The 24,821-nt window shown below is 52.1% G+C and overlaps 8 protein-coding genes across 8 annotated transcripts; 3 read left to right on the top strand and 5 right to left on the bottom strand.

The window, feature by feature from the left end:
- Window positions 1–2,895: 2,895 nt before the first annotated feature.
- On the bottom strand, window positions 2,896–6,076 carry YTM1_1 (ribosome biogenesis protein ytm1). The gene is made up of 4 exons (XM_062875966.1): window positions 5,621–6,076; window positions 4,894–5,550; window positions 3,849–4,846; window positions 2,896–3,782 (listed from the first exon to the last, which is right to left on the bottom strand). The coding sequence occupies exons 1-4, from the start codon at window positions 5,786–5,788 to the stop codon at window positions 3,077–3,079; spliced, it is 2,529 nt and encodes an 842-aa protein (XP_062734517.1). The 5' UTR covers window positions 5,789–6,076; the 3' UTR covers window positions 2,896–3,076.
- rpl36_2 (ribosomal protein L36) lies at window positions 6,077–7,231 on the top strand. Its single transcript, XM_062875965.1, has 5 exons — window positions 6,077–6,368; window positions 6,505–6,522; window positions 6,656–6,756; window positions 6,820–6,901; window positions 6,961–7,231. The coding sequence occupies exons 1-5, from the start codon at window positions 6,327–6,329 to the stop codon at window positions 7,039–7,041; spliced, it is 324 nt and encodes a 107-aa protein (XP_062734516.1). The 5' UTR covers window positions 6,077–6,326; the 3' UTR covers window positions 7,042–7,231.
- A 221-nt stretch (window positions 7,232–7,452) lies between these two features.
- QC761_202350 (uncharacterized protein) lies at window positions 7,453–10,580 on the top strand (the record flags this gene model as incomplete). Its single annotated transcript, XM_062875964.1, has 3 exons — window positions 7,453–8,862; window positions 8,918–9,594; window positions 9,650–10,580. Exons 1-3 carry the CDS (start codon window positions 7,759–7,761, stop codon window positions 10,578–10,580), a joined length of 2,712 nt encoding a protein of 903 aa, XP_062734515.1. The 5' UTR covers window positions 7,453–7,758.
- Window positions 10,581–10,626: 46 nt separating this feature from the next.
- Window positions 10,627–12,998, top strand: QC761_202340 (uncharacterized protein). Its single transcript, XM_062875963.1, is given in 3 exon segments — window positions 10,627–10,900; window positions 10,917–11,861; window positions 11,932–12,998. 2 exon segments carry the CDS (start codon window positions 11,804–11,806, stop codon window positions 12,783–12,785), a joined length of 912 nt encoding a protein of 303 aa, XP_062734514.1. The 5' UTR covers window positions 10,627–10,900; window positions 10,917–11,803; the 3' UTR covers window positions 12,786–12,998.
- A 245-nt stretch (window positions 12,999–13,243) lies between these two features.
- QC761_202330 (uncharacterized protein) lies at window positions 13,244–20,529 on the bottom strand (the record flags this gene model as incomplete). Its single annotated transcript, XM_062875962.1, has 3 exons — window positions 13,244–14,949; window positions 15,000–20,022; window positions 20,247–20,529. 3 exons carry the CDS (start codon window positions 20,527–20,529, stop codon window positions 13,569–13,571), a joined length of 6,687 nt encoding a protein of 2,228 aa, XP_062734513.1. The 3' UTR covers window positions 13,244–13,568.
- Window positions 20,530–20,813: 284 nt separating this feature from the next.
- QC761_202320 (uncharacterized protein) lies at window positions 20,814–21,952 on the bottom strand (the record flags this gene model as incomplete). The annotated part of the gene is made up of 2 exons (XM_062875961.1): window positions 21,839–21,952; window positions 20,814–21,783 (listed from the first exon to the last, which is right to left on the bottom strand). The coding sequence occupies exons 1-2, from the start codon at window positions 21,877–21,879 to the stop codon at window positions 20,814–20,816; spliced, it is 1,011 nt and encodes a 336-aa protein (XP_062734512.1). The 5' UTR covers window positions 21,880–21,952.
- A 1,043-nt stretch (window positions 21,953–22,995) lies between these two features.
- On the bottom strand, window positions 22,996–23,070 carry QC761_202310 (uncharacterized protein; the record flags this gene model as incomplete). The annotated part of the gene is made up of 1 exon (XM_062875960.1): window positions 22,996–23,070. One exon carries the CDS (start codon window positions 23,068–23,070, stop codon window positions 22,996–22,998), a length of 75 nt encoding a protein of 24 aa, XP_062734511.1.
- Window positions 23,071–23,477: 407 nt separating this feature from the next.
- Window positions 23,478–24,726, bottom strand: cyn1 (Cyanate hydratase; the record flags this gene model as incomplete). The annotated part of the gene is made up of 3 exons (XM_062875959.1): window positions 23,478–24,101; window positions 24,185–24,624; window positions 24,691–24,726. The coding sequence occupies 3 exons, from the start codon at window positions 24,724–24,726 to the stop codon at window positions 24,080–24,082; spliced, it is 498 nt and encodes a 165-aa protein (XP_062734510.1). The 3' UTR covers window positions 23,478–24,079.
- Window positions 24,727–24,821: the final 95 nt, after the last annotated feature.

The raw sequence follows: 24,821 nt of genomic DNA, 5'->3' as shown, positions 1-24,821 counted from the left end.
AACACCAAGAGGTCATCAGCTGCAAAGGCGCTGGAAAGTGAGGACCTTGATGGCTTTGGGACTTTGCAGCAGCAAGCGGCAATTCATCATTCTTTGAGTCTGCTCTCTTGGGCATGCAGGTATGTAACTCGCATCAATGCCCAATTGCTTTTGCATCTGAGGATAGACATGAGACGGATTTCCTGTTTCGGTATTGGCTCTCTCGCGTCAAGTATCGTGGACTTTGGCATGGCAGCTATCACTCTGTGCTGTACTACCTGTGAAAGGACGGACATACCCGACCATACCTAATCTTTGACCTGCTTCTTTCGGTGGTGAGCAACTTTGATGATGGCTGCTGGTGGGCTCATTTATTCGCACTATGCCATCTCTGCGTCTCTGCATTCTTGCAGGTTGCCTCAGTCCAAGCCTGCTTACCGACGAACAGATGGAGGCTTCTGTCTTGTCATTTCAACCACTCACTCTCGCCCTCACCCCTCCACGTCGAATAAGCCTCTCAACTATCTTTCAAGGCCTATTGGTTATCTTTTCAAGACCCTCCAACTATCTATACAAGCCTATCAAGTATCTTTTGAAGCATAGTTTAAAATATAATATACGTCAACCTACTTTTACAGTACCAACATCTTTATCCACAACATACCCTCCTTGTTCAGCTGTTATGTAGGTATATAAACTACGCATGCATCATGTCGGTATATCACCGTTTGTGAATGGACGGTTCCCCTCCCAGCCCCTTTTCTTTCCCCTGGTTTGCATATGCTCATTTCTTCTTTTGATCTGTTGTGTGATCCTTTTTGAGGGGAAACAATCCTTTGAAGCTGATTGGCTGAACGGAAGAGCGAAAGAACAGAAAAAAGGAATAATGCCGGCCGTTCCGATCAGCGAGATGCAACTTGCCGGCCCGAGGCTTGGAGGTGTTCTATTCTCTCGGGTCACACAAGGCTTCCTGTCTCGACATGGATGGGCCAGCCAGCGCGGTGAAATATTGCTTTGTTTGCCGGTGACTTTGTTTCAGAGCCAGCTGGGATCATGGCCTTGGCTGTTGTCGGATCAGGAAAAAGTGAAGCTGGAATATATTGCTTGCTGATCTGTGCTTGTGTATAGTAGTCGGTGAGTCGGTGTGGCTATTCGGAGATCGGGCAAGGCGGACGTGTATCAAGGTGGACAATCTCGTCTTAGAGGACGCTGCAGAAGTGGCCGCATTGTCTCTCAGAGCAACAAGGTAAACAGACGGCACGATTTAGCCGGAGAAGTGATGCTTCACAGCTGTTTGCTTCTTTTCACATAGATCTCGTAATTCTTTTTCTTCGACAGTAAGAGGCTCCTCGATCCCAACATGCACATGAGATGAATCCCATCTCACGTTTCCAAATCCCATAGAGCAAGAACAGACCCAGCACAATGGATGAAGTGGGTACGCTACGGTTACGGGAACGGATGCGGTAGCGGTAGCGGAGAAAAGAAGGCAACGGGTCCTATCCGTCCCCCGTTGACCCATAGACAAGAAACGGACAGCGGAAGGAAGGGAGGGAGGGAGGGAATAAACGACCGACGGATCTTTTTCTGACTACCCCTTACCCGCTCTCTCTCCAATCTCCTCTCATCACACCTCATCCAGTGCCCACACCCCATGTCTTGCTGTCTCCTCATAATTCTCTCAAAAGCAAAAAGAAAAAAAAAGAAAAAAGCGAGCAGCTGACAACTTGAACAACGGCTACTTGCTGCAACTCATACAGTCTGTACAATCTACCCCAAACCTTGGCCCTCCCAACTGGTCTGACGACAATGGGTTTGGAACTCAAAGTACTGTACGTACTCGACATGACAGTGAACATCTCTCGACATCCCCTCCAGTCACCGTCCTGATCCTGCCTCTTGAAGGACGCCTTTCCACGCTAAAGACGCAAAGACACGCAGATGAGCACCTGTCCATGCAGCAGTTAGCTTCTTTCTCTTCTCCTGCGTCTTTTTGTCTTACAACCGATGTCCTGAGTAAAAGACACACACACATCTCTCTCTCACCACCAAACAACCCCCCCCCCTCCCCCCCACCTCACTCGGCATTTCCAACTCCATCTCTCCCGAACTTCCGCTTTCTCTCCCTCTTGCATCCCACTCCAGCAGCAGCTGTGCATACTGTACGATACTAGCCCGCTTGCCCGCCTACCACCCCTTCCCCAATCTTGATACTCAGCTCGCCCCCCTCCCCATCCACCAAAAAAAAAAAGCAACAGGCATACCTTTCCTCGATTGTTGGGAGCTCCCAAAAAGGCGGGGGAGAGAGAGATACAGCAGATCATCAGATCCCCAGGTCCGATTCAACCGATTCAATAATTAGTGTGCATGTTACCTCACTGTTGATATCATGATAATTTATCATGTAGGTTTCTTTTTTCACACATACACACACACACGTATCTGAGACATTTGGTACCTACCATTTCTTCTTCTCCCAAGCCATACCTACCTAGGTACCTTACCCCAAAGTTCTGGATCAGTTCACGAAAAAAAAAAACCACCACCTCCACACCAAAACACACCCCGAAGAAAAGAATTGAGAGCGCGCGCGCGCGCGAGAGAGAGAGAGAGAGAGAGAGAGAGAGAGAGAGAGGTCGCATCGAAGCGAACCTGAACAAGGGAGGATCTTTCCTTCATTCCTTCTCTGCAGGAAAAAAAACATGCAAAACTGTTCAAGTGCACATTTTGATCGAGATACCTCACCTCACCTTACCTATCTAGTAAAGAGCACCACCAACCCCTGTCAAAAAAAGATCGTGAAAGATTATGCCCGAGACGTCTAGACAACTGGAAAAACCTAGTGAGCGAGAGAGCTCCTCGGAGAACACATCAAAGAGGGGCTGGCCTCTGGAGAAACAGGGACAACGAAAAACCCAGAGACTCCACCCTCCGCAATAAATAACCAGGTAGGTATTCAATGGCTTGCATGTGAATCGGATCGACCAACGCTAAAAAGAACGCCATTCTACACATCTATACTGTCTGGACTGTGTTGGCTGCAAGCTTCCTTTGCCAACAACGATGCTGCATGAACAACGTACTCTCCAACCTCCCACTACTCCCCCCTAGGCCTCGGATTCCCCCTAATCTCCTTCACCACCTCCCTCGTCCTCGCATTCTCCTCAAAACTAGCCCCAATCAAATCCAGCACCTCCTCCACCCCAAAATACAGGCTCAGCTCCCCCTCCATCCACAAATACCTCACATCCCTCAAATTGCTCTGCAGCACCTCGCTCAAGTACTTCAACCTCAACCAGCTCCCCGCAAACTGCGCCGTCAACGGCACCTCCCCGTTCCTTGGCAAAAACAAATCATCCAGCTCCTCCACCGAAGCGATGTGCTTCGCGATATTATATGCCTCCTCCTGCCCAATAGACGGCAGATCCATCACATCAGAAACAATCTTCGACGCCAACGCGTCAACCATCGACCCAACCGCCTGCTGCCACACAGATTTCGCCAGGATGGGCTCCCACTCCAGCGCTATCGACCTAACCATCGAGACCGCCGACGCAACGTAGGATTCCGTGTCGTCCAGCTGCAAAAGGTTTTGCTCACCCCCCAACCGATCCCGCAGCATCATCTTTTTGAGACTGAGCTCGTTCGTGTAGGCGCGGTTGGCAAACCCTTGAAGAGCCTTGACGTCGTTGTCTAGTCTCAGCATGTTTTGCGCTCGGGTGCTGATATCATGGCGGGTTTTCCAGGTGGCCGAGAAATCCGCTAGTTTTTCCGATAGCCAGGTTGCGTCATTGTAGAGGAACCTTTTTTTCGTGCCGGTTAGAGATGAACAACATAGCAGAAACTGAGTGAGGGGGGTTCAAACTTACATATTCCCACCCTCCTTTGGGGCGTAGTAGTGAGGCGAGATGGCTCTGAATAACGCCAGCGCAAGAGTCGGCACACCGAACAGTCCAGCCGCGGCTGCTGCTACCGGGCTACTCGCGTGCCTGTCCTGGGTCAGAGCCGCACCATCTTCCACAATGGCTGCTATTAGGTCCAAGACAGGTTGTGGCATCGATGAAATGCTATATGTCTCCTTCAACACTAGTTCCCTGATCTCTGGCTCAGATTTTGTAGCTGTCGCTGTAGCCGTAGGCGCGTCATTATTAGTATCATCACCCCAGCCCCAAGCATCAGCTGGATCCTCGTCTTCCATCTCGGTCTTCTTCCGTGTCTCCTCAATGAGCTGCTCCTCCTCGGCAGCCTCATCTCCCCATCCCCAAGCATCCGCTACGTCCTCCTCGCCGTCATCCGCCGGTTTGGCAGCTGCCTTCTTCTCCACCTCTTTTGGCTCTTCTTTTGGTGGCTCATCATCCCCAATACCCCAAGCATCACCCCATCCTTCTCCATCGTCATCAACAGCTGCGGCCCCATTGGCCGCTATTTTTTGACCTTCTGACTTTGACACCATCTGCTTCTCGATCTTTTCTACCCGGGTCGGTTCACCAAAGCCTTTCGACAGCTTTGTGCGGACCGCATCCAATGCGGCTTCCCTGCACTTGGAGAGCCATACCCTCGGGGCACTTTCCGTCCACTCTTGTAAATCTCCCAGATTTGTGAATCCCAGTTTCCGTAGTGTCGCACAGAAGCTTTTGGCGAGAGCGATGACTTGTTGAAACCTCGCCATGTCGTTCAAAGACGATGGGACGGCCGAATCAAGCCATACACTGGTTACTCGGTGTATTACCCCTGGAAGAAGGGTGGGGGAAATGGTCTCGACCAAGTCACCGGGTAATCTTTCAACAAGAAACCTAAAAACCTTTTCGAGATCGGTGAATAAAGACTCGACAGATTTATCTGTCGTACCTTTTACTTCCAGAGTGTTCTGCTTGATGTTAGACAAGATCTATCTCCTGGAAATGGATCACTTACATCTTGTATTTGAATGCCCGGCAAGGTCTCTCTCTCCATATCCATTCTGGGAACGAGGACAGCCGCATTAAGGCTGGCCCAGAGCTGAGCCGTACGCCTGTCAACCTCCTTGTAGGCTTGCAGACCTATCACCGCATCCGAGAGACTCATAGGTTCATCATCCCGGCCGCTGCTCATAGAGACCGTATGCTTCTCAACATCAACATTGATAAGCGTGTTCCACACATGGTCGAAAACCTCATGAACATCAGATTTGAGTTCAAAAGCTCTGATATCCAGCAATTTGATTGCCCGACAGGATTTGTTGACTGGTATGGCATCAAGTTCCTTCCATGATCGTTCGAGTAGATGTAGCGCATCCAATATCCTCCGCTCATCTCTTGCTTTCTCAACTTCATCGAGTGTGCGGTTGACTGTTCTAATTCCTTTGAGAGCTTCCTGCACTTGGGCGTTGTAGTTGAGCTCCCGAACCAGAAACTCGGCCTTTGCCTCGGCATCGTGGGTATCCTTCCCTGAGACTGCCGGTGCTTCAGAAGTTTTGATGATTTCGTTTGCAAGCGCTTTTGACCGGATCATGTCGTCCTGGACAGATTGCGCATTGGTTTGCCATGCTCGTACATCATCGGCGGTATCCTCGTTGATCGCATGAATTTCTGCCTGCTCGGGCACAAAGATATCGTTCTTAGCATCCCTATATTGTGCTCAGTTGGGTGGGAGAACCTCATACTTGGAGCTTAGCTCTGGCATCTGCGAGGGCCTTGATAGCTTCGGCCAGCGCATCGGGCTTGAGAGGCAGTGACGATACATTTTCTTCTGGAAAAGAGCCGCGTAAAGAAAATTCGACGAGTGCTTGTGCCAGTTGAGTCGCCGAAGGCTCTGGAGTATCGGTAGCCATGGTATGAAGGGGTTATTGCATCTGCTCTCGCTATTGCGCTGCAGTGGACGAAGATGCGCAGTACTGATAGTGACGTCGCCAGACAGTGGACGCCACCTATCCCCGGGCTCCGCCTGATATGGAAATTTGGAGTCGTTCTATTGAGTCCGAGCGGTTGAAAGATGTACAGTATTATATCGGGGAATTCGTCAAGAGATTTGGCGTGGAGTCGTCTGTATTTCGTAGTTGCTATGTTGTAAACCCCACGTTGGGAGCGGCCTTTGGGACCAAGTTGTCATTGAAGCTCATCACCAATTGGAAGCTGACGTTCACAAGCTCCGAAGGCCCCTGTGTATTGCCAAGCCTCTGCGGGAAGTGCAGCCACAGATGGTGGGACACCAGCCGCTCAGCTGACTGCCAGCTGGTCCCCGCCAAGCTCTTGGACTCCACTCGAACTTTTGCCCTGAAAACTTCAACCACACAAAACTCCAAAACTTCTCCGATTTCACTTTCCTCTCCGCTCAACGTCACGACGACATTCACGCCATCAACCAGCACAATGGCCGCTACCAAGGAGACTCCCCGCTCTGGCATTGCCACCGTAAGTCTATGCGCTCATCAGTTTCGCATTTGCAGGACAATTCGAGACTCGTGGTTGTCGCAGTTCACAATCTCGAATTTTCCCGCGATGTCGAAAATAGTATCAAAAATCAACATGCTAACGTTTTGCTTCACAGGGTCTCAACAAGGGCCACGTAAGATAAAGCCTCTTCTGTCTCACCTCGTGGAGGATCTCCGCGTTGCTTCCTCCTGGAACATGGAGATGTCGAAGCATAACAGCGGATGATGGACACCTGGCTAATCGATACCGTTTTTCCCTGAACACAGAAGACCACCGCCCGCGTCGCCAAGCCCCGCGTTAGCCGCACCAAGGGTCACCTTAGCAAGCGCACTGCCTTCGTCCGTGACCTTGTCAAGGAGGTTGCTGGGTATGTTCTTTTTCTCGTATGGTGCTGGTGGACTTGAAGGGTGGTCGCTAACTGCAAACACAGTCTCGCTCCCTATGAGCGCCGCATCATTGAATTGCTCCGCAACTCCAAGGACAAGCGTGCCCGTAAGCTCGCCAAGAAGAAGGTAGGAACCCTGATAGTCTATTTACAAGCTGTTCTCGGTTGCTGACATACTCTTCCCAGCTCGGTACTTTCGGCCGTGCCAAAGCGAAGGTCGAGGACATGAACCGTGTTATCGCTGAGTCTCGCCGCGCTGGTCACTAAGCGTAGCGTCGTCTTGATGACGATGAAAAGGGTGGAAATGTGGAGGGATATCACGATGGATTCTCGGAGTATACCCTGCTGCTGAGAGGATATAAAACCCCAGTAGTCCCTCCGGACGGGCGTTAGATATTGAAACCAGAATCGACCTCACACTTACCCTTGGTGGAACCAATAATTGATATCTTCTGCTATGTGACATGATATGGCTGATTCAAGAGTCATTGTTTGCCCGCTGAAAATGTGATTTAAGAATTGAGATAGTGCCGATCATTCCGCGGACAGAACATGTAGTGGTACCAGTGAAGTCCATCCCATAATACTATTATAAGCTGATTGCTAACTCTGGAACAAAGCCGGTGATTCATGCTCATTGCACCGGACATTTGTGTCACTTTGTGATCTTGAATTGAAGGGAACATGAGCATGTGTACGAAGTGAGGCACACCAGCCACATCCAGAACGCCACAATTTGATCTCCGTGCTTTTTGTCAACGAAAGTGGCTGGAGTCCAGTTGTTCCATCCAGAAGGGTCCTTGAACTCCACATGACAGCACCCACCTCCATGTGCAGCGGCGCGTGTTGGAGACTGTTCGAGACTCGGAGTTGGAGGCCAAGGACGGACACTCGACGACAATCGATGCGCACGACAGCGCGCCGCCAGCCGGAATCAAAGGTGAAGAAAGGGTGATATAGACTCTTTGGGAACTGGCCAATGCGATGACATATCGAGACACGATGCCGCCAGGGCAGGCATACGGTGGTGGACATCAACCGCAGCATCCTCAATTCCACCCTCAGCAACACGCATACGGGCAACACCAGGCGCAACAGCATCAGCAACGACCTCAGTTACCGCAACCACAGGGACAACCACATCCGCGTCTGCCACCCGTGTCGCAGACTGCCTATCCCCCATATGCAAATGGATACCAAAATGGGAACCAGCAGCAGTACCAACACAATCAATATGTCCATCCCGCATTCCCTCAGCAGCAGCACCCACAATCGCAACCACAACTGCAACCGCAGCAACTTCTGCTCCCGCACCCGCAACCACCGGCACAACAACACCGCCAGCACGAACCACAACCGCCGGTGCGCCCGACTGCCCAATACTATCCGGCTTCGAGTGCGCCACAGCCGCAGCCCTATGTAAACTACAGTAATGGGACCTATACTCAACCTTCACCATCACAACCACCGCAACCACCGATACCCACCCCCTCGGCCGCTCCCGTACAATTTGTCAACCCGTCCTACCTTCAGCAATCACCTGCCATACCGAGACCTACGAGTCATGTACCACCGGCATCGCAGCCTCCCGCGAGAACGATGAGTCCTCAAATATCACAGCTTCCTCCGATTGCGAGACCCCCGCAGCGAACACCGTTTGCCGAAGATAGCCCAAAGCTCAATGAGCGACCACCACCTTCTCGAGCGGCGCCTTCACTGAAAATACCAAAAGACCAAAGACGACCTAGTGTTGGAGCAGGAGTTGCAAAGTCGCCAGCCACGCCCAGTTCCTCGGCACATACCGAAACGCTCCCCCTTTTAATATCTGTAGCCGAGGACTGTTTCGAGAAGGCAAACACGGCGTCTCAAAGAGTCGCCAAATCCATGTCTGAGGCAGAAGTAGCGGACCACCACAAATTAGTGGCGACTGGCTTGGGGTGTCTGGATGTTGCTCTCAAGTCGAACAAGTTGTGGCCTCGACTGGAAGCGAGGCTGTGTTTGCGATATGCCAGCGTATTGATTGATGAAACGACCAACATCATGGAGGCAGAAACGACCCTGACGAGAGGGATAGCTGTTTGCGACAAGGTAAGTTTATGTTGCCTACCGTTGCATGGAACCAGACGCTGACAGGTACTACCAGAACCGATTTCTTGATCTCAAATACTGCTCCCAGTTTCTCCTCATGAAGACGCTCTTTCAACGAAATCCCAAAGCTGCTTTCAAGCTCATTGAGGGGCACATTTCGGATTGCGGGACTTACAAACATGTTCACTGGATCTATGCTTTCCGGTTCCTCAAGGCGTCGTTCCATCTCCAGGCCGGATCTCCAGCCGAACACGGCGCGATTGACAATCTACGAAAAATTGCCGGGGTTGCCAACCAGCGCAAAGATTATTCGATTTTTGCCATGGCCATGCTGTTAGAAGGGTTCGCCCACATGACCACCATGAAGGATGACTGGGCCAACCGGGTGCAGTTGTGTGTTGCCCAGGTGTCCAAGATACAGTTGGAGTCGTCTATTCAGATACCACAGATCGATATACTGTTGCGACTGCTTGATTTGGCCTGCAGCCTTCACCAGAAATCACATCAGGTTGCGGCGCAAAAGTTGACTGTTCTTCAAAGACAGCTGGAAGAGCTCAAGAACTCGCCGGACTGGCCGCTTCAGAATGGGGAGGTGTTGTTGTCTATCAACCGGATGTCGAATACGGCGCTGACGGTTAGTAACGATACGAGGGCGGTGGTGCGGCAGGGAGAGGGAAATGCAGACTATCTGGTCTTGTCGACATTGGGGAAGCAGGAGGCTTGGGCTATAGCGTAAGATTTCCTGTCATTCTTGCAGTCGTTCCAACTAGACTGACAACCATCACAGCTGGGTCTTCAACGGCATCGTCGCCCACTACAGAGCCACCACCCCCGGCCGGAGCGCAACGTTGTGGAACGAAGGCCTCCGCGTCCTTGACGACACCAAAGTCTCCATCGCTCCTCAGCCCCTTCCAGAAGCCCTCAGGCAACACGACTGGGCCAGAGAACTAACCTGCTACACCCACATTCTCATTGGGCTTCAGGCAGCCACAGTCACCGACTGGGCCAGAGTAAAGCAGAGCCTTGATGCCATCCACGAGCAACCCCACACGTCCCCCTCGCCGGGCAGCTCGGTCGATATCTTAACCTTCTACCTCGAAGGCTGCCAGCAGCAGGGCATGGCCAACATGGACGAAGCGCTCGCCATCTGGAAGAACCCCCGTTTTGAGCTTGATCCCACGGGGGCGTACAAGAATGGCTCCCGGCTCGAGACAGAATTGTGTATCCTTGCCGCGCTGAACAGGGTGTACATTATGCAAGAACCCAACCACCGCGACAGCACCGAGACGGCCGAGTTGATTGACCTCCTCCGCCCCATCTGCGAGGACAATCCCGATCTTGAAATCAGAACGGCCTGGAATCTGGTGTTGGCGTCGAGCACATTTGAACCGGAGCTGTCGCTCAATCAAGCGAAACGGCACATCCAGGGGGGGCTTTCGGGAGCGCAGCAGCTGAACAATACGCAGTATTTGAGCATGGCGCTGAATATTATGAGGTGTAAGCTGTTTGAGAATGTGGTGGGGGAGCAGGCGCTGAAGAGTGCCAAGGCGGGGGCGACGCAGGCGAGGAAGAGCGGGAATTTGTTGTGGATGAGTGTGGCGGAGGGGATGCTGGGGCAGAGTTTCGAGATTGAGGGGCGGGTGGGGGAGGCGGGAAGGGCGAGGGGGGAGGGGGTGAGGTTGGCTAATGAGGCTTATGAGAAGACGCAGTTGAGATAGGGGGTGGGAGGGATATTTTGGAGGGATGGGAAGAGATGGGAAGGGATGGGAAGGGATGGGAAGGAGATGTGTGCGTTATGTTTTTTTTTTTTTGGTTTGTTTGTGGTTGCTGTGTGTCTGGCGTTGTTGAAGTTTTTATGAGACAGGGAGGAAAGCGTGGGATGATGATGGGATACCCCTTTTTTTTTCTTTTCTTTTTTTTATTTATTTTTTTAACATTTGATATTTGTAGGGCTAGCAGCACGAAGCGAACGTTTGTTCAGCATGACATTTGGGGTGGGAAATCTGAGAGGGACAAATGGGTGTAATAAATTACAATGGTGGGGGGGAGGGTAGGGGGGGTGTGATGTAGTTTTGTGGCTTGTGGTAATATAGCTGGGAGTTGTTGTTGAAGTTGACTTGGTGAACCGACAGGCATGGTGGATGCTGCAGGTGGGTTGGGGCTACTAAGACCATCCCTTTTGAGAAACATTTTAGCGTGACAGAAGGTGGTGGTTGAGTCTCGCCGATATCCTCGGGCTGGTGATGTTTCCGAGATCCCCCTCCCAATCCCCGGCCCGACACCAACGCTGAGCAACCTTCCCGAAGATACCCACTCCCTCCTTGCCAAGCCATCGCACCAGCGCTATTCCTAATCAGATCCGTCCGCGCATTCGTTCAGCAACAAAGCCAGCAGTAGCTTTGTCTCAGCTGCTTCTGACAACTATTCTACCGGAGAGACAGGAACGGGGTGAATAAAGTCATCATCTTTTTTTCTCTCCTCTGCGCAAGTTTTATCTTATTAATTAATCTTCGAAAGTAAATCGAATCTACCCTCCGTAACAAGCGTTCATTTAATATTAGTGGCATCGGGCGGTCGTTGTTGCAATCTGGCCGCTTCTGCTTTGTTACTGCTGCTGCTGCTGCTGCTGCTGCTGCCCCTCAATCCTATCCTCGGACAGAAGATTATTACGGATATTCCGTCATACTCTCTGCGAGCTTCACAACTTTTCCTTTTGCACAACGGGTACTTTTTGAGTTTTACACCGCCGCCGCCGGAGACAGGTGTTGCATTTTGTTTGAGCTTGCGACAAGTGTTGGTGACTGAAACTTGCTTACTTACCGACGAGATCCTATTTAACCTACCTATCACCTATTGATCAAACGGCGATATCATTACCCTCTCAACAACACACGCGACACCACCTACTACCCATCAACACCTCCTCTCACCATTCTCAACCATGCCGACCCCAGCAACCCCCAAAATAAACTCCAAATCCCCCACCATCCGCCGCATTTGTATGTCTTTCCCCCCACCCAATCCTCTCTCCCTTTCCCGTCACTGACCCTCCTTGCGTTGTGTGTGCAGTAAAAGAAGCCCAAGAACTAACCAACCACCCCTCCCCCTTCTTCCTCGCCTCCCCCCTCGAAACCGACCTCTTCGAATGGCACTTCACCCTGTTAGGCCCCCCCTCCTCCCCCTACGAGAACGGGCTCTACCACGGCCGTATCAACCTCCCGCCTTCCTACCCCCTCCGCCCGCCTAGCTTCCGATTCCTGACCCCCTCCGGCAGATTCGAAGTAAACAGGGAAATCTGCCTCAGCATCAGCGGCCATCACGAAGAGACGTGGCAGCCTGCTTGGGGGATTAGGACAGCCTTGGTTGCGTTACGGTCGTTTATGGAGACGGATGTCAAGGGGCAATTAGGGGGGTTGGAAGCGGGAAGCGAAGTGAGGAGACGGTTGGCCGGGGAGTCAAGGGGGTGGATTTGTGGGGTGGGTTGTAGTATTGGGCAGGGGGGGAGGAGGAATGAGGAGGTGATGGGGGAGCATGTGAAGATGTGTCGGGAGATGGGGGTTGTGGAGCAAGGAGAAAAGGTGCCCGAGGAGTTGAAGATGGGGTGGAGGGATGAGATGGGGGAAAAGGGGAAGGAAAAGGAGACGGAGAGTGATGGGGAAGAAACGGCGAGGTTGGCGGAGGGGTTTGTTCAGACTGTTGCTGCACCTGCACCCCTTGGGACGGTTGATAACGAGAGACCTGCTGAACGGGTGCCGACGCCGCATCCGGGGGTTGATGTGCGGGGGGTGCAGCAGCGGTTATTGGCGGAGGCGAGGAGGGGGGATACAAGTCAGGACGAGGGAGTGCCGGTTTGGTTGGATAGGTTGATTATTGCTGTGGCTGTGTTGTTGATTGCGGCTGTGGCGAGGGTAATGCTTGGTTGAGGATGGGGAGGGGGAACTGCATTTTTGGGAACTGGCGTTGAATTAACTGCTTTGATGGGGCAGGGGGTGGGCGGGGGGGGGATAATAAGGGAACGGAGTTGTTGGAATTGATACAGATATTTTGTAATTACAATAGCATCGCGGTGAGATCTGGCCGGTGGAATATGGAACAGACAGGACATGGAACTGGGAATTTGATTGCTGATATGTCCAAATTTTGTTCAACTTGGGTTTTTACAGTGAACAGACGTCAGCACGCCCCAGGGCATCCGTCGAGGTTCCTAGACTCGGTATATATCAGTTTAAGCACACTCATCTTGCAACAAACCAGCAGCCCATTCTGGTCGGTGGGAGACAGAAGAGCCGTCGATAGGTATCAAGAAGGCAAGTCGAGAAATGTCGACATTTACATCCAGCACATCCTTTCACCTCAACACAAGCATCACAAGAACACAGAGTACAGAAAACCAACCATTATTCTACACATATGACTACAAGAAACACACACTCCCCCAATCCGCTAATGTCCCTTCTCCTATGCTCCACAAACGCCCAAAATGAAAGTCCCAGTCCTTAAGAGGTCCCAGGGGGTATCACAAGTGAAGAAGAATGCCGACGAAGAAAATCCTGTCCAGCCCAACCTCCAACAAAAAGCCCTCTTTTCCATCTCTCATGGCTGTTCCCTCCCCCATATTTCCTAGCTCTTCTATCCACTACAAACAGAGTGGGAGAGCAACATAGTATCCTGATGACAAAAGTTCCAACATCATCCCTCAAACTTCCTCAAGCAGTAACCGTGGGCCTACCACTCGGTAACGACTTTCTCGGCTTGTTACCGGCACCACTTTGCTCCACTTCCTTTCCCTTTCCTTTATCCTTCTCAGCAGGAGCAGTCAATCCCTCCTTGGAAACCTCCACCACAGTCCACCACCACTCTCCAAGACCTCTCGCCATCCCGGCAATCTGCTCCTTGAGCATGCCCACGCCCTCCAGCCAATCCATGATCAGCTCCGCCTCGAACTCCATAATTACCGGCTTGACTGTCTTGACCAGCTCGTCAGGCCTCATGCTGCCACGTGAAGCCAGCGTGATCACCACCACGCTCAGGTACTGGATCCACATGTCCACATTCAGATCGCCGTGGCAAGTCATCCAGACCGGAACCGCCCCTCCCGGCCCCGCAGCAGGCGGTTTGGCAGCCAAAATCTTCTCTCGAAGTTCGACAAGCTCGGCGTCGTCATCGTAAACATACTTGTCGGTGGGAATGATGTCCATCTTGAAGTGCATGTACTCCTTGGGATACTTTCTAGTTTCATAGTTCCCGGGCTCATGACCCATGGGCACATTCTTCTGGTCGAGGATGACAGTGCGAACCCGGCCCATGGCTTGCATATTAACAAGCACCATCGTCATGCCCTTGTCGTCAGCCTTGAAACGAACCGAAGACTTGCCCTTGGCTCTGAACGCCTCGTCCAGCTTCTTCTTGTACCGATAGGCCTGCTCAAACTTCTCCTGGCTGGCCGCCTTGACAAGCTGTTCAAACACTCTAGTGTTGAATCGCCACTGACGACCGTTACTGCAGTCCCTGGAAGACTTGGAGATGACGTGCATGCGCTGAAGCTGCTCGATGGCTCTCTCCACCAGCTCCGTGATCTCGACAGCTCTCATGTGTGGATAGAGGCCGTTACGCTTCTGCACCAACTTCTCGTCTAGCTTCTCTTGGACAGGCGTCACGCAGAGCGAGCGAATCCAGGCCATGGCGACCATCATATCTTGAGACAGCTTGGGCTTGGGCTGGTTGTCCAGTGAAACAGCCAACGGTTCAGATGTGGCGTCCTGGAAACGGTTAAAGACGGATCGCTGGGGGTGATAGTAAGCCTCGCGCCATTCACGGTCCTCATGCCTAACGGGAGTCAGGGTGAAGTTCTCCTCCAGGGCCTGGCTTGTGGCGGGCAACGCCGTCTTCTCTTCCCAATCCAGTCTGGTCGTCCACTTGATGAGCTTAAGCCAGTCGTAGGCAAGCACATCGTCAAAGTCGAGAGGCGGCAACTCTTCCTCCTCGTAAGCCTTGAGGAACTTCTTGTGAAATTTGGCCGTTAATATGACAATACTCGACGCGCGATCTTTCCTAAGCATACCCCAGTAGTGCCGCAATTGACTGAGACTGTGAAACTGTTAGCACATTTTCTCTCGAGAACGAAATAAAGAACTTACGTTTGCTCAGGATATATCCTCATAATCAAGCCCCAATCAACAGAACGAGAAGTACCACCCAGTAGTGTACCGATGGCAACGTAAGTAGCGAGACGCACATTCTCACTTGACCAGTCCAGCCCCTCGGCCCTGTCACCCGGCTGTCTAAGGAAGTCCTCTGGGCACTGTGGGAAGCCAGTATGCTCGCGCTTGGTCTTGATCTCTTTGAGTTTGATCTTCCCAGAGCGAGTGCGAGTGGTCTGCGACTTGGAACCGGGAGGCCTGCCAAGACGTTTCTTCCTGTGGGCAAAAGCCCCAGGCAAGAGCTCTTGATGATCGTCATCAGACTCCAGCTCCTGGTAATCAAGGGTGTCCATCGTGAACTGCTTCTGGTCGTTGAAGCGGGCCTTGACCGGCATATGGCTCATTCCATGCTTGGGAGTGATGTTGAGGATGATGAAATCAGGCGCCACACTGCCAGACTCTAGCAAGGTAGACCCATTCTTGGACAATTCCCAGTCTGAGACCTTGTCGATAAGTGTGCAAAACAGCGCATACTTTTTGTCTTTCCAGTCAATATGGGCAATCAAATCGCTCTTCTTCGCCATAGTCTCAATCTTTCTGGGGATGTTCTGCTCAAGCTGCCACTTCCGGGTCGGCATATAGCCATCAACAGTGAAGCTGGTATCAAGCCTCTTGAAGTGCTTTCGGCTGTGCTCGTGCCACACCCCATCCGCAATTTGTGTCAGCGTAGTGCTCTCGGCAAACGTGAACTCCTTTGGCTTCTCAACCTCTTCATCCAACACCACAGTAATTTCGTCGCAATCCGTGCCCGTAGATTCGCCATCATTCGACTCAAGCTCGGGAGTCCACGACGTCCCCTCTTCATCACTTTCAAACTCTCCATCGTCAACCTCGAGGCTCTCGTTGGGCTCCAAGAATTTAACTGTAGGCGCGACAAGCTCAGGGTTGGGATTGGCATTAAGATTGTAGAAGTAGGAACCCTTCTTGAAAAACCAAGTCGGCATACTGTTCAACCCTGGGTTCTTGATCCTGCCGAGGGATTCGGGTATCTTCGTCGGCGACTTGCTTGGCCGGGCATTGTGATGCATCTTGCTGCCGCCCCGTGTGGGCAAGAGACGGAAGTGCTTGACGGCTTCAACGATGGATGGCCTATGAATGCTGTCGATGTGGTTGATGTTGCCAAGCGGGTAATGTTGTTGAGGGGGCGACGTTTTGAAAAGCTCGGGATCCACGAGTGAGTCGCTTTGGTTTTCTGGATGAGTCGCATGCCCCCCGTTCGACTTGTGCCGTTTTGCGGAAGAGCTCTGGGCCCCGGCCCCGGCCCCGTCTTCCGGGGCTTGCCTCTTCTGCCCGACATTCCCGTGGCTCCGCAGGTGATTAGGTCGCAAGGTATCCTTGACAGGCTGGCCAGCAATGTTCTGATTGTAGTACGGGGCATTGAAAACCTCAACCTCAGTGATCTGCCGCCTCCTGGCCCGAAACTTCTGACCATTTGCATTTGGTCGTGCGTCCCTTTCCCCTTTTGGGTACTTCGGGTCAGTCTCCTGTAAATCAGCCATCTCTTCCGGGGTAGGCGAGAACGCAGGCGGGATGTACAGTCCCGGAAACGCTTCCTTGATCATTCGCGCGGTGAATTTGACGGCTTCTGCAGAAGGATCCATGCCGTGGCGAACCAGTACGCTGTATGTCTCCATCCTGCCCTGCATATTCCTCAACAAGTACGTGTGCATGTCTATCAACTTGCGAGCCTGCAGCGAGTTGATGGCAGTCTGACAGTTCTTTAGACTTGGTGGAGTGGTTCCCGGGAACGTCGCCAAATAGACCCGAAGTGCGGCATAAAAAACAGCTTTCTCACCAGGAAACACGCCATTGTTATTGTCCAAAAGATACTGCACGATATCAAAAACCATGGCAGTCCGCACCTTCGCGTTCGTTGCGAGTTGTTCATAGGACGAGTAATTCGGCACGAAGGGCTTGATGCCCTGAGAGTCTTGGGATGGCGCTGGCGCAGTGCTGGCTGGATGTGGTTCTGTCTTCTCCAGTGTGAGCACGCGATTCTCCGGGTTGAACGCCTGGTGAGCATTTGGATCAGGCACATCTGGATACTGTGAAATACCGACTGGCTGGTCGTCTGGCTGTTCAGACATCTCAACGTCCTGTTGCTCGTCCGGAACCGCAACATCATGCTGCTTGTCAGGCATTTCAACATCAGGTGTGCCATTGTAGACATGCTGGGCCGGAGCCTGGGCTGTCAGCTGCATACTTGGTAAAGCCTGGGTCGCGGGCTTAGCAGCTGAGATCGGCCGGGTGTCCAAGTCCATAGGTTGAGGGGGGGCACTGACTTGGCCCTGAAAAGTGAAAGGTGCGGCAGGCGCAGCTTTGTTACCCAGTGGCATTCTGGACTGCTGGACAAAGTTCCGCTGGGTTAGCAACCCGCTCTGAATTTGAAAAGGCTGAACCGGCGGGTCTGGGTCTGGAATAACCGTCCCAACCTGAGCAGTCGCCGGAATGGCAGCAACCTCAACACCTCTAAACTCCATCTCGCTTTCCCTGGCTTCGTCTGCAGGCCGCTTTCTCATAGATGGCCGAAGAGCTCCTCTTCGGAGCTTGGTAGCCGTGGCCCCAGTCTTACGGACACCTCGAGTGGTTTGTGTACTGGAGTTCTCAACTGGGGGTGTCGAGAGAGATTCCATGGGTCGGCGCTTGTTAAAGTTGTGTGAAGGATCGAAATTCGTATTGCAGGCATTCTGCCCGGCCGTCAGGTGATACTGTAACCCGTTCGAATTCTTCCACGTACTTCCGCACTTTTCGCAGACGAACTGCTTCTGCCCATTGGCAGCAGTGGTTTGCCCCTTCCGGCCAAGACCTCGGCCACCTCCACGACCACGACCACGACCACGCCCTCTGCCGCGAGTAGGAGTGGCCCTCTCAACCTCTTCCACTGTAGCTTCCGCAGCAGGTGTCGAAGGTGACGGCTCCCCTAATTCAACCGTCATGTTGTCTGCGGCGCCGTCATTTCCAAGTTCGCTCCATCTCTGTGGGGTTGAAGCTGGTACGAAGGGAGCATCGCCTTGGCTCTTGAATACAATGACAAGCGAATCGCTCTGAGCACCACGCTTCCTCCGCTGCGGGTTGAGCGAGTGCGGCTCACCGATACGGACCTTGTAGACGGTACCTGGGGACAGCTCCGGTGGGCGATCATCTCCAGATATCTCGTCTGCTCCCCGCTTCAGTGATGGGCGACGAGGAGCTGCAACCTCAGCTTCCTCGACGACCTCAACAGCAGCCTCCTTTGGCGCCGCATCAGCCGTATCGGTATCAGCCGCCGGGGTTTCTTCAGCAATAGACTGCATCGACGCAATTCTGGCTTCCTCTAGGGCCTGCTCCTGTCTTCTCAACTGTGCAGCAACGTGGCTTTGCTTCCGGTTCGCCTGGCGCGGGGGTTGTGCCATCAGAGACAGGGCGCTGAGTGAATTCTTTTCGCCGGGGGCGAACATCTTGGGCCGAACCTCTCCAAAGCCATAAGCAGAGCCAGGATTGTCCGCCGCTGCTGTCTGCGTCAAGAGTGGTTGCCCACCGGTAGACTGCCCGCCAGTAGCCCTGTACATGTAGGCAGAGGTTTTGCCGATCCGAATCATCTCGCTGTTGACCTGAAACTGGGTCAAGTGGGCGGGCTGCCGCGTTTCGGCAACTTTTGTCAAGTAGCTTGACAGGTACCGCCGATGTTGGTAGCCGACAGTGGCAACGCTAACCTGAGGATTTGAGGCTCCTCTTGGGCCTGCGCTCTTGATCACCTCGAAGACTGTCTGAGCCAGAGGCTTCTCTGGAGTCCAATGGTTTTGAATCCGCGCTCCAGAATTTTCGTAAAGCGCGAGCGCATTTGGCTTCGGCTCACGGTGTCTGCTAGGATCCGAATACTGGGACGTCTTCTTGCCAGTGGCCAGGAACCTCTGCCACTCCTCGTCGGTGGGATCGCGAACGAACTTGAGACAGTCTTTGAAGACTTTGCGAGTCGTGGGAAAGCAAGCAGCTGTATACTTGATGACTCCTAAATCGGCAAACCGCTGGCAACTCTTTGCAACAGTCTTCATCTGCCATGGCTTGCCAGACACTCCAAGCTTGGTTCTCAGATCGGCATAACGCATGACGCCAAAGGCCTTGACGACACCAACAATAGTTTTGCCGAGGGCCGCCACGTCAATGTTTGTTCCCGTCCATTTCGAATGCCAGGAGACAGTTTTGGTGTCCTTCGCCAACTTCTCGAGAGCCTGGGGGTTCAAGTCCAAACCAAACGTGTCGTTATCCACCGTCTTCGGGGCAAAGTCAGCCAGCCAGAGCATACTCGTCTTCATCTTTTGAACTACGACAGTTCGTTTGACAATGTAACCTTTCCTAAAGAGTGAATCTGTTCTCTTGGGTAGAGACCGTTTATCTTGATCGACAAGCTTTCGGAGGTTGCTCTGAAGAATGCCATGGTGCTTTGCTGTGGCAATGCCCTGTAAACAAGCCCACTCCAGAGGCGGAACCTTCTTGTAGTCGATACCGTGATGGGTCAAGGTCTGCCAAACAACTTCTTTTGACGGCACAATCCGAGGTCGGACAGCAAGGCTCTTCTTGGGCTTCTCGACCTGGGCATTGCCTTTGCCATTGCCCTTGCCCTTTCCCTTGCCTTTCACAGTTGTGAATTTGGCGGCGGGAGCTTCTAACTGAGGGTCAATTGCCGATGACTCGGACGGACCACCGGTGGGCGCCGCTTTGGGTAGAGCCAAGACTTGGTCGAACTCGAGGAAATTCCAATACCTCTTAGGATGGCCGTTAATCAAAATCTGCGGTCTGGACCGGAGCCAGTCCCAAGCCAACCGCGCCGAGGCCAACTCGGCATCGGTGAGCGTGCTCTCAATGTCTTCGCCATCATCACCCTCTGACTTGATGGGTACTTCTGGGTGGGTTTTGCCACTCTCGCGAGCGAGGGTGCCGTGATATTCACGAATGAACTCAAAGAGCTGTGTGAGAGTGATGCCTGCGGCAATTGTTAGCCTTGTAAGTCTCCAGCAAAACCTTGAACGGTCGGTCAAGCCACGCGAAATATAGGCAAACTGGTCCAAAAGGCTCCTATTGATGAATTCCATCGGTATCAATGACCGAGGCGACTCTCAAAAATTGGCGACGACGCGAGTCTCGAACGTGGTGCTGTTATCCAGGAGGTGATGATGGAAGGGTGGTTCAGGAGAGATGTTCACGTACCTTCTGAGCCGCAATAGGCGATCTGTGATATGAGGCCTTCAATAAAGACCTCGAAACCGACTGGGCTCATTGTGACGAGGCGCGCTGCACCATTCTCGAGTGGTGAAAATCGAATTGATGTTGTGTCGCAGCGTGATTTGAATTTTGACGTCTCGAGAATTGGTGGTTTGCAGAGGAATGAAGATGACTGGTGATGGGAGAGTGGGTGCGATTTTTTATTTTTTTTTGCTGCAGAATAGAGGGGCAGTTCTAGCATGCTCCGAGGCAAGGTGGGGGACGGCATTGCAAGGAAGCTTTGGCCCTCGTTTCATTACCACTTGGGGAGCTCTTTGTATCTCGTGCCCCACCGTTGAGCTCCATGAATGAAGGAAAGTATATTGACTCGAGCACTTGGTGGCTTGAGTTGGTGGCCATTGGTATCTACAAGATCATATTTTGGCTGAAACTGTAGGCCTGGCATGGTGTACTTGGCCAGCTTTGAATATCTACACTCAAAGCCGAAATCACCACATGCTACCACCACAAGAACCAGCCATACACTTCACACATATTATTCACCCATCTACCCTAATCATCCCTCTCCTTCCCCTCCGCAGCCAACGCCGCCCTCCTCCCCTCCATCAGCTTGCGATACTGCTCCACCACATTCTCCCTAATCCCCTGCAACTCCTCCCTCTGCCTCAAACTCCCCGCCGCCTTTGGAATATCCGCAACCTGCACCTTCGCCCCCCTCACCAAGCTATTCATCCTCGGCTTCGTCAACTCGGGCGGCGCCTGCGCAACCTCATTCAACCCAACCTTCCCCTCATTCCTCTTCTTCTTGATCTCCGCCCACGGATCCCCCTCGGGCCCATTATCCTCCCCAATATACTTTGTCTTCTTCTTCCCCTTCTTCTTCTTCCCAGCTTCCTGCTCCAGCTTCCAAGAAACCCCCATAGCCTCATTCTCCATCTCCTTCTCCTCCAGCTCCTCAAGTTCCTCCTCCCTCTTCTCCTTGATCTTCGCATCAATCATCCTCCACTCGGCATACATATTATGCATCTTCTTCTCCTTCAACGTCCTCTTCACCTTGAGCCCTAACGGATCCTTCCCGTCCTTGAGCTTAGTCTTGGTAACCAAGCCACTAATCGGCAGCGCAGCATCAACACGCTGGTTGAACTCGGCCATGGACTCTCCCGGCATGATCTTGAGCTCTTCCCTCTTCTCCTCTGCGGTCGTCTCCTTCGCCTTTTCCACTGGCTTCCTGATGTCCCCTCCCTTCTTCTTCTTCTTTGGCGCATCACCATTATCCAACCCCGAGCGCGGTAACCTCCCCTCATTGATAGCCATCAACCTCTTGAAAGCACGAGGCACATCGTCATTCTTGTCGCCGCGTTTTCTCTTTTTGGGTTTGGGGGCGTCATTTTGCTGATTTGGATCATCGCCCTTCTTTGGCTGCTGGGGTTTTCTTTTCTTGTTGTTTTTCTCGTTTTCTTTCTTTTTGGAGATGGTGGTGGGTGGGAGTGGTTTGGCTATTTGGGTTGGGGGGAGGTCGAAGCTGGTGAGGGTGTTAGTTTGCATCAAGAATGGGGAAGATTGAGAATTTAACTAACGTGTTTTCGTCCTTCTCGCGACGGGTGTGTTTGTGCGGCATTGTGGCGGCGGCTGTTCGAGGGTGATCGGGGGTGTGAGAACCGTGATAGTGTTGTGTTTGCGGTCGCAGAGAGCTTCGCTCGGGATGGCCAGGCAAGATTGGGCAATTGCAAAAATTATCCCCACCATTGAGATAAGATAATATTAGCGGCTTGGCGAGGCTAGGTGGGGCAATGGGGTTATGGGGCCGTCTCGGCTGTTGAACCGAACGGTGGGGTTGATGGAGGAGGGGTTATGTCAGTGCAAGTCAACCTTCCATGCAGTGATTCACAACCTCGAGGAGAGACACCATGGATGTTTTTTCCTATCAGGCAGATTATGGTTTTAGGTCCTCATATCATAGTCACAGCCACCATCATTATCAGGTAATTTTTATCAACCAGCCTCGATTGAATCTGTCTAGTCCTGCAGTGGGTACAGCAAGAAGAAGAAGTTATAAGTTAAAAAAGAAAAAGAAGCAAAAAGGTTCCAATCCACGTCTGAATCCTCCCCCTTGGTTCCCCTCCCAAAAATTCTCTTGCCCATGAAACCGTCCTCCCCAAAGAAAGGGCAAAAAAAGCCAAGTGGTGATTTTTGTCGTTTTTTCGAGTCTGAACAAGTCGTCAGAAAAGCGAATAGAATTGTCTGAGAAAGCAAGGAGTTTGGTGTGAAGAAGCAGGCCATGAAAGGGAGCCCGATATATTCTTTTCCTGTGTTTATGTTCAAAAAGGTGGATCCAGAAAGTTGAAGTTTTTGTGATTGTTTTAAAAATCGGTTTTGGGGGTAAAATTGAGAGCCGATTGATGTTGTCGTACCTTCCAGGCAGCGACACTGAGGCGGTACCCAAAAGAGCAACAAATCCAGTTATTGAGAGAGGAGAGTAGCGTTGATTTCGGGGGACAAGAGAGAGGAAAACCTGTGAGGCTTCATCCTTGTCGAAAGTAGCTCGAATCCATCCAAGTCCATTCCCGTACGTTCACAGGAGGAAGACTTGTTGTCGTTTGGGGCAAATGAAAAGTCCGAAAACAGCCGAAAAGAGTGAAGATGGAGGTTCAGGAGAGAGAGAGAAACAAGTCTCCCTCTCTCTTGCCTGCTTCTAGTGTTGGAGCGCGCCTTTTAGCATACCATGTTGGTCAATTTACATGACAACGCAGTAGCTGTTGAAATTGGTGGAGGTCTGGGGAACCTTGGTCTGAGCAGTGGTGGAAGGCATTTTGAATGTTGGTTTTTTGTTTTACTGAAGATGTTCAGAAGTGAATGCGGATGAAGAAAAAAAAAAGATGGGTTTAGAGGGAGGGTAGGACATGTTTTATACTTTTTTTGAGGCTGCTGAATGCCATACAAACCGGTGAGTTGTGGTGTTGAGCGGCCATCTTCCTCCATGGCCACCCGCCACAAGGGACAGGATCACAAGCTAGACCAAGTTGGTTTCTTTGGTCCTTGGAGATGATCTCCCCTGAGTTTCATTGACTTTAGACAAACAACTCGAGAATCATTAGAGGAGAGTCAATCAGGCGGCGGGTCTTAGTATTGTGCTCTTAACATTGTCCCCCGGGAGACAAACAACCATCACGGCAAGCACACGGCAGAAAAGAAGCTTCGTCACGTGGGAAAGCGTAATTACAATGTGGGAGCAGCAGATGTTTGATTTCATGAAAAAAGTTGGCTTCTTTGGTTTGCTAGCTATTGACAAAAGAGCTGTTCGGTGGTGGCCATCTTAGTATTGTGACCCCCTGAGCCCCTTACTATTGTGGATCCCGTGTCTTTGCCGTCAGAGAGCCCAAGGTAAGAAAACCCTGGATCTAGTCCTGGTGATAGGCAAAGGTTCATTGAGAAAGTGTTTGCCTCGAGCTCCTGTCGCCGGCTCGCCTCGGACCGGTGAAAGAAAGCCAACAATTCTAGCCGAACATTTTGCCCTTGATATTCTGCCACGGCGATACCGATGAAAGCAAGTAAACAATCCAATTTGAAAATTCGCCCATGATATTCTTCAGCCGTTACCTCGACCGTTGTCTCGAACATCTTTGCTAGACACCATGAAAGGAAACCAGAAAACACCTGTCAGGCACCAGATCCTGATCTTTGTGATTTGATCGTTCTATCTCAGGCACAAGCCAGCCATCGTGACTTTTCCCCTCTTCCTGGGAAGCACTCGAACCCTTGAATGAGGGGTCCTCCATGAGAATTCAATCCCCTACTATCCCGTCTTACCATCTGCCCACTTAGAACCTCGTGAAAGGCAGCCTGCAAATCAAAAAGTCAGTCAATACCGTCCCACATCTTCCATGCCCTGACAGGTTAACATGATAACAGAGACGAGAACATACCACTTTCCCCTCAACGTAATAACAACCCAATCCGCGCCCTCCACCGTCTCCTTCTCCACCTTTGTATCAAAGCAAATAGCACTCATAATCCCATCCCCAAACTTCTCATTAATCACACTCTTGAAAGCATACCCGTAATTCTGCACAACCTCATACAACCTGTAAATCAGCGGTTCAACCGGCGGCATAGGCCCTGACCTCCCCCGATCAGGGAACCCAGTCCCGAGATCCTTCCTCAGCTGCGCCTCGGGCAAGCTCAAGAGCTCCGCCAGTTTGGTGATATCCTCCGGCGAGGCCGTCGCCTGTCCGTAAAAGAGCGCCGCAACTGCAACCTCGGACCGGCCGAGGTGTTCAGCGATTGCCGAGAAGGAGAGCTCGTGGGCGGTTTTGGCCGCAAAGAGGGATTGGGAGTAGGAGGGGAGGCGGGAGACGATGGAGTCCTACCGATCGAAAGGTTAGCCACCTAGGTACGGGAGGGGAAAGTGAAACGGGGAGGGGGTAGGTACGTCGAGGGCGGCGAGGCGGGGGGCTGAGTCGGCCATTGTGAAGTCGTCTTCTGTTCTAATACTGGACTAAAAAGGTGAGAGCGTGCTCGTGACATCAATCCGTCCGTCTGAACTGAGATAAAAGTCTCTAC

Source organism: Podospora bellae-mahoneyi, chromosome 2 (genome assembly GCF_035222275.1).
Source record: "Podospora bellae-mahoneyi strain CBS 112042 chromosome 2, whole genome shotgun sequence".
NCBI classification, from domain to species: domain Eukaryota; kingdom Fungi; phylum Ascomycota; class Sordariomycetes; order Sordariales; family Podosporaceae; genus Podospora; species Podospora bellae-mahoneyi.
Note: the sequence above shows the minus strand (reverse complement) of the source record. Positions and strands in the feature narration are given on the sequence as shown.

What these genes read in the sequence shown, in the direction of transcription:
- rpl36_2 (XM_062875965.1), top strand. Translation starts at nt 6,327, where the DNA reads ATGGCCGCTACCAAGGAGACTCCCCGCTCTGGCATTGCCACC. An exon ending in CTTGTCAAGGAGGTTGCTGG is followed by an intron (nt 6,757 to 6,819) that starts GTATGTTCTTTT and finishes CTGCAAACACAG; the next exon opens with TCTCGCTCCCTATGAGCGCC. An exon ending in GTAAGCTCGCCAAGAAGAAG is followed by an intron (nt 6,902 to 6,960) that starts GTAGGAACCCTG and finishes TACTCTTCCCAG; the next exon opens with CTCGGTACTTTCGGCCGTGC.
- QC761_202340 (XM_062875963.1), top strand. Translation starts at nt 11,804, where the DNA reads ATGCCGACCCCAGCAACCCCCAAAATAAACTCCAAATCCCCCACCATC. An exon ending in CCCCACCATCCGCCGCATTT is followed by an intron (nt 11,862 to 11,931) that starts GTATGTCTTTCC and finishes TTGTGTGTGCAG; the next exon opens with TAAAAGAAGCCCAAGAACTA.
- YTM1_1 (XM_062875966.1), bottom strand. Translation starts at nt 5,788, where the DNA reads ATGGCTACCGATACTCCAGAGCCTTCGGCGACTCAACTGGCACAAGCA. An exon ending in CGGGCATTCAAATACAAGAT is followed by an intron (nt 4,847 to 4,893) that starts GTAAGTGATCCA and finishes AACATCAAGCAG; the next exon opens with AACACTCTGGAAGTAAAAGG. An exon ending in CCAAAGGAGGGTGGGAATAT is followed by an intron (nt 3,783 to 3,848) that starts GTAAGTTTGAAC and finishes CACGAAAAAAAG; the next exon opens with GTTCCTCTACAATGACGCAA.